Source organism: Gossypium raimondii, chromosome 4 (genome assembly GCF_025698545.1).
Source record: "Gossypium raimondii isolate GPD5lz chromosome 4, ASM2569854v1, whole genome shotgun sequence".
NCBI lineage: Eukaryota > Viridiplantae > Streptophyta > Magnoliopsida > Malvales > Malvaceae > Gossypium > Gossypium raimondii.
The window spans coordinates 10,915,320-10,922,128 of NC_068568.1; the positions used below are offsets into that span (position 1 = coordinate 10,915,320).

The 6,809-nt window shown below is 35.4% G+C and overlaps 1 protein-coding gene and 1 pseudogene across 5 annotated transcripts; one reads left to right on the plus strand and one right to left on the minus strand.

The window, feature by feature from the left end:
* The first annotated feature begins 820 nt into the window (after positions 1–820).
* Positions 821–3,105, plus strand: LOC105780513 (7-deoxyloganetic acid glucosyltransferase). 5 transcript variants are annotated; one of them, XR_001129296.2, is made up of 4 exons: positions 821–1,396; positions 1,470–2,414; positions 2,590–2,682; positions 2,872–3,105. XR_001129296.2 is itself a non-coding variant. In XM_012604896.2 (3 exons), exons 1-2 carry the CDS (start codon positions 886–888, stop codon positions 2,411–2,413), a joined length of 1,455 nt encoding a protein of 484 aa, XP_012460350.1. In that variant the 5' UTR covers positions 821–885; the 3' UTR covers position 2,414; positions 2,872–3,105. The 5 variants fall into 5 exon arrangements, 3 of the variants coding, with proteins under 3 accessions (XP_012460350.1, XP_012460351.1, XP_012460349.1); XR_001129294.2 differs by having other exon boundaries at positions 1,470–2,682; XM_012604896.2 differs by lacking the exon at positions 2,590–2,682.
* A 2,299-nt stretch (positions 3,106–5,404) lies between these two features.
* LOC128040421 (cell division cycle 20.2, cofactor of APC complex-like) lies at positions 5,405–6,809 on the minus strand (annotated as a pseudogene).

Below are 6,809 nucleotides of genomic sequence, written 5' to 3' on the forward strand. Positions count from 1 at the left end.
TCAACTTATAAGATTTTTGTTACTATTAGCGCGCTTAGGCAAAAACGTTGCTAAAGGTAATACAATAGCGGTAGCTTAGATACAAACGCCATTGAAGACAAGAGAATTAGTGGCGCTCGTTAGAACGCATGAAGATCCGAGCATTAGCGGCGCTTGTATAAAAACGCCGCTAAAGATCCGAGCATTAGCGGCGCATAGACAAAAACGCCGCTAAAGATCCGAGCATTAGCGGCGCTTAGACAAAAACGCCTCTAAAGATCAGAGCATTAGCGGCGCTTACACAAAAACGCCGCTAAAGGTTTAACATATCGCAAAAACGACGCCGTTGGTCTTAGGTTTTTTGTGGCGCTTTATATAAAACGCCGCTAATTCCTATTTTTAGCGGCGCTTCCGGATAATCGCCGCTGATGCTCTACCTTTAGCGGCGCTTTGGCTAAATCGCCGCTAATGCTCGATTTTTTGTGGCGCTTTTGTTCCAAACGCCGTAAAAAGTGCCGCTAAAAGCCTATTCTGGTGTAGTGAGATTCCGTTTGTCTGGGGACTCTGTCTTTTTGTTTTCTTCTCTTAAATAAAGTAACAGACTTTTCTCTCAAAAAAATCCTTATTAACACGAGATGATCTTTCATTACTTTTATTTTTATATTTTTTAATTAAAAAATAAATTGATTTAATTTCTTATTTATTATTCCAATCTATTATTTTAATTTTTTACTAATTTTAATCTTACAATTAATATAAAATTAAAAATTAAGTAATAAAAATACAAACAAATATATATATATATATATATAGATAGATAGATAGATATAAACGTGTGGCTTAAATTGAAGAAGAGGGGCATATGGAGGTGGCAAAAGACTTTCGTCCCCGAATTGGCTATCAGAAATGGAGAAAGCAGAACCTGAAGCACCTCATGTCCTCATCTTGCCAATCCCTGCTCAAGGCCATCTCAAACCCATGTTGAAGCTAGCAGAGCTTCTCAGCTACGCTAGTTTCCAAATCACCTTCCTAAACACTGAATACTTCCACCATACATTCCTTTCCTCTATCGACATCCACGCCTTCTCTCGCCGCTTCCCTAAATTTCAATTCGTAACAATCCCAGATGGTATACCACCTGATTCTCCACGCCCCGGAAAAAGTATCGCTCATTCTTTAATCTCTCTTACGGATGCAGCTAAGCCTGCCGTTGTTGAGGTGCTGGTTTCTCTCAGATCTAAATCAGGGCGGCCTCCCACCTGCATAATAGCTGATGGGATAATGTCGTCTGCTGCTGTTGCTGCTGGTGAGGAATTTGGGATCCCTGTTTTAGCTTTTCGCACCTACAGTGCTTGTTGCACCTGGACTTACTTCCACTTGTCCAACCTCATTGAAGGAGGGGAAGTCCCATTACCAGGTTAGTGGAAATAGTTAATTTTAGCAGAGCAAATAGAGGACAAAGCTATTTAGATGTTTCATTGACATTGCAGATAAAGACATGGACAAGCTAGTGACTTGCATTCCTGGTTTGGAGAATGTTTTACGACGTCGAGATCTTCCAAGTTTTTGTAGGCTTGAGAAAGCCGACGATCATCTGCTCTACGACTTCTTCATCGCCCAAGCTTCGGCCATGCGACGAGCATCTGCTCTCATCCTCAACACGTTCGAACAACTTGAAACACCCTTTATATCTAAGCTCGCTTCTATTTTCTCCAAAATTTACACTATCGGACCATTGCATTGTCTCTCCAATGTGGACGACCCAACAGCTTTAGCTTCAACAAAAAGTATTTTTTGGCAAGAAGAAAAAGGTTGCCTCACTTGGCTTGATTCTCACCCATCAAAATCAGTTGTGTTCGTTAGCTTTGGGAGTGTAGTGACCTTCACCCTTGACCAAATGCTTGAATTTTGGCATGGCTTGGTTAACAGTGGGAAACCATTTCTATGGGTCATACGGTCCAACGCCATTATTGGAGAGGATGATCCAAGGAAAATATTGGAGGACCTGAAAGACAATACAAAAGGGAAGGGATCGATAGTGAGTTGGGCACCTCAAGAAGAGGTCTTAGCCCACCCTGCTGTGGGTGCATTCTTGACTCATAGCGGTTGGAACTCCACCTTGGAGAGTATATACGCAGGGGTTCCCATGATTTGCTGGCCTCTATTTGTGGATCAATATGTCAACAGCAGATGCGTGAGTCATGTGTGGAGAGTAGGTTTTGATATGAAAGATAGTTGTCATAGATCCATTGTTGAAAAAATGGTTAGGGACGTGATTGAAATGAAGAATGAAGAAATAATGAAGTCAATGGAAGAGATTTCAAAGCAAGCTCAAGAGAGTGTCAAGGAAAGTGGGCCTTCTTACTGCAACTTGGACAAAATGATTCAAGACATAATGTCAGTCAATCTGGAAAACATTAATAGAAGAGATTGAGGTAACCATTTTTCAGGTCAATTTTAAACAAAAATTAGGAAAATGAACCAGTTTCTGAAATGATTAGGAAAATTGGCCAATTTTGGATAAAAAAGACGAAAACAAGTTCTGTAGGACGATTTTTCTGACTTCTTTAAACATTAGCTCTTTCTGTCTCCTTTTGTGCATTGAAACAGTTCAACCATGTGCTGCCTAGTTTCCTATCCTGTATTATTGCCCACCAAGGACGCATATTGAAGCCAAATACACCCAAGGGTGCTGCATATATGGTATTGAAACCAATAGTCCCTTTTTTCAGTAACTCTTTCCCATAGACTATACTTTTTCACCATTGTATGTTCAATTAACCAACCCTGCCTTTTTTTTTACTATGCGTCGTGCTAGCTTTGTTAGGACTGCCTTGTTTAAAAGCCTCATCTCCCTTATTCTTATCCTAATCCTCATTTTTCCTTTGGCAGGTATAGAAGAAAATCTCAGTTCCTAAAACGTTGTGTTCATTTCTTAAAATAAGGTTGTGTTGAACCAATTTGTTGAGTGAACACAAACGTGCTTTTTTGACCAAATGAACACAAATTGGTTTGATTTGGTCAAAAGAGCATACAAACTGCTTTAGGTTTAAAGTATCAATGTATTGTTTGATATCATCCACACCTTGTGCTTCATATATTTTCTTCAAGTAAGTCACTTCACCATTCTCTTTTTTCTTTCTTTTTTATCTGAAAAAGTCAAGGCTTACTTTGTTAATTTTAACTTCGCCATTAATTTAAAAGTTGTAATCCCTTTGACCAAGTTTAGAGTTGTGGGTACCATGGTCTGAATGCAAAATTGGTTTGCTTGTGGAGAAGCCATGCATGTTTATAAAAAGTTACTTTTCTTTTAACCTCCACAAGTAGTGTAAAACACTGTCATATGTAAAACTTTATCTAAACAGACATTTCCTAGTTGTAGTTGTAGAGTTAATAAACCATATTGGAAGTGAATAGAATAATAACCTTTATTTTTAATTTTCTCAAAATAAAAATCTTTATTCATTTTCTTTCTTTAATTCTTGTTTTAAAATGTTATTTTGTCAATAAGATATTAATTCATAATATTTTGGTAAAAAGACTTGTGTGGTCTCTGTTAACATCGAGTAATTTAATCTCTTTTAATTTCAAAAGTAAGCAACTAAGGATAATTAATAATTATTTTTTAAATTTATCCTATTTTTTATATTATAGCCCTTAATATTTACAAATTTTATTAATTTTGTCCTAATTCTATAAAATTTAACAAATTTAACGATTAACATTTACGCATCCTGCCAATATGGTCTTAATTATAAATTTGTTGGGGTTTTTTTTTTTGGAATAAGGACCTAAATGATAGAATTTGTAATTGTTGAAGGTTAAATTTATTATATCAATCAAAAGTAGGAAAAACAATATGGTTAATTGTCTTTTGTTACTCGCTTCTAAAATTGACAAGAATTAAGTTTTTCAAATTTTTTTTTCTGAAAGATAAATTTCCTTATATATAAAAAAATGAGAGATCCATTCACCTAATATTTTCTCATTCGTCTTTAAAGATTTTAATTTTTTTTCTTTTGGAAAACCAAGAAATGTCATAATTGAAATAATTTATTTAATTAATATACTACAATTTTTACATGTTAAGAAGATTAATGAGATGTACAAACAAGTACATATAGGACAATCAATAGCCATAACTGTTTCTTACTTTGTCTTCACTAGTATCATATATAGGTAGACATTTTTAGGGGTGTGCATAATTCGAGTAAAACCGAAAAAATTCGGTTAACCGACCGAATTCGGTTAATCGGTCGGTTAACCGAATTTTTTCGGTCGGGGGTCGGTTAATTTTTTTATGATTTTTCGGTTAACGGTTAATTCGGTTCGAAACCGGTCGGTTAACCGAAAAAATTAATAAATAAAATTATCCAACCCAACCCAAACTCAATTACCCAACCCAATAAAACTAAAACTAAAGTTTACCCAATTACCCAATCCAATAAAACTAAAACTAAAAGACAACCCAATTTACTAAAGTCTAAAACCCAATTTACTTTAATAATTTATAAATTTTTTAAATTTTAAAAATAAAAAATAAAAAAATTCGGGTAATTCGGGTATTTTTCGGTAATTCGGTTAATTCGGTTAATTCGGGTAATTCGGATAATTCGGGTAATTCGGATAATTTTTAACCAAAAATAAAAAATACATAATTTTTGGTTAATTCGGTTAACCGACCTTATTAACCGAAAAAATTTCGGTTCGGTTAATTTTTTTTAAAAAAAAATCGGTTCGGTTAACGGTTAAAATTTTTGGAAGGTCGGTTAATTCGGTTATAGTAATTTCGGGTCGGTTAACCGACCGGTTAACCGAATGAACACCCCTAGACATTTTCACCCTATGAGCCTACAGTATATAGAGTGGTTTCGAAACTTATTTTCCCTCAAGGTTGCTCCAAGTTGCCTGGTTAACGCACAATTGAAAAAAAGTCCTTGTTTAATCCCATTGGTAAGTTGAAGTTCTTATAAATATTTTTTTTCTTTCTAACACAATTTAAAAAGTTAAATACTAATTGAAATTTCAAAGAAGGAATAAAGAAAAAGAACTCAAATCTATTGAATTTATTATAATTAATTACATAATACTAAAGAAAATAGGAGTTACAACGGTGCAATTGCAAATTCGTCTCTGTAAATGAAAGTTGCATGCAGTCAAGGAGTTAGAGGGCTCGCAGGACTCCACCCCTAAAATGGAATAATTTTCATTTAAATCTTTTATAATTTATAAAATTTTAAATTAGTAATGGTAAAATTGCACTTTGCCCCCTCCAAAAATGATAAAAATTAAATTTAATCATTTAAAAATTATAAAGATATAGACTATTAAAATGGTGAAATTATATTTTTACTATAGTAAAAATATACAATTTAATTCTGACAAAAAAAAATATTTTTTGGCTCCACCACTAGCTGCATGCTTATCAAATACGAGCAACATTAGGAAATGACTCAAGTTTCAATTTAGATTCATGTCGAGCTGCTAGTTTAGGAGTCTCAAGCACATTCCACAACTGTAGTGTCTCGTCCACTGCTGGAAGTCACCACCATACATCCATTTGGACTCTGTAACCAAAGATGCCAAATTTGAATGAGCTACACAAAATAGAAACTAAATCCCTATTTTGCATAATATATAAGAAATTGAATCCTTAAATTACTTCAGCAATGTAAAGTAATCTGGATGTGCAGCCATGGAGCTTTGCCATATTTGTCATGGTTGGATATTTTCATAAAATGAACTAATTGTCTATAAAACCATGGGTGCTAAGCAGTTCAGGCCTATGCTTATTCAATAGAAGAGCACACACTTGTGAATTGATGTCGACTGATTTCAAGCAAGTGCCAGTGTGCATATTACGGAACCTGACGCACCGATCACTTTTGCCACCACTCAAGGCTAACAAGCTCCCATGTAATAGACACCAAGCAAGGGCTTTCACCTTAGTAGTGTGGTCTTCCTGCCTGTGTAGCCACGGAGTTGTTGTATTAAAAGAGGCCATGGATCTGTCCCAAATTAAAAGCATGTTGTTATCATCTCTACTTGCCAATTGTTTACTTGAGGGAGACTATTTTAGGCCACAAACCTCTAACCCATGTCCCGTACAACACTCACGATTTGGTCTCGGGCCCTAAAATCGTTGTTAATAATTCTAGCATGCATTCCTTCGGTTGTGCGAACGAGACTAATCCAAGCTAATGCACCTATTTGAGTCTCTTGTTGATGTCCACCTCTCAATGTTCTTAGCTGAAATAGTTGAAAAATGCCAAAAGATGTCACACCCTGTTTCCAGTAAAGTCTGAAATTTAAGAGGATTGGTAGTAAATTGAAAAAAATTGAGGGATCGGCGGGCTCTAATAGAAAACTTGGAAATTTTGGAGGTTGATTGGTAAATAGTTGAGTCTCAATTCTGGTTCAGTTAAAATAGAACTGGTTGGTTCCTTAGTGGGAGACAAAATGATTGCCAATGGATGGCTTAAGTGGGGTTAGTGGCTGTGCAAGAAGGGTTACATATATGAGTAAGAAGCCTTATTTAGCTGATAGAAAAATTTTCTCAATTTTTGTTTACATTTCTTTTCCTTCTGCATCTTCTTCTTCGGTTGCTCCAAACAATAGAAAGCTGAGGAAATTTTTGCATGGGGCAATGATCATGAGGATCAAGCCTGGAAAGTAGAGAACCCGGTGAGTTGGTAAGCTTCTACATCTCACTACATTCGTGAAATTAAAAAAAAAAGATTTCTAAAATAGCTGAAAAGCTCCTATAAGATACTAGGTTGTTGGGTTTTTGAGTTAAGTACCTTCGATTCAATTGGTGTATGTGTTGTCAT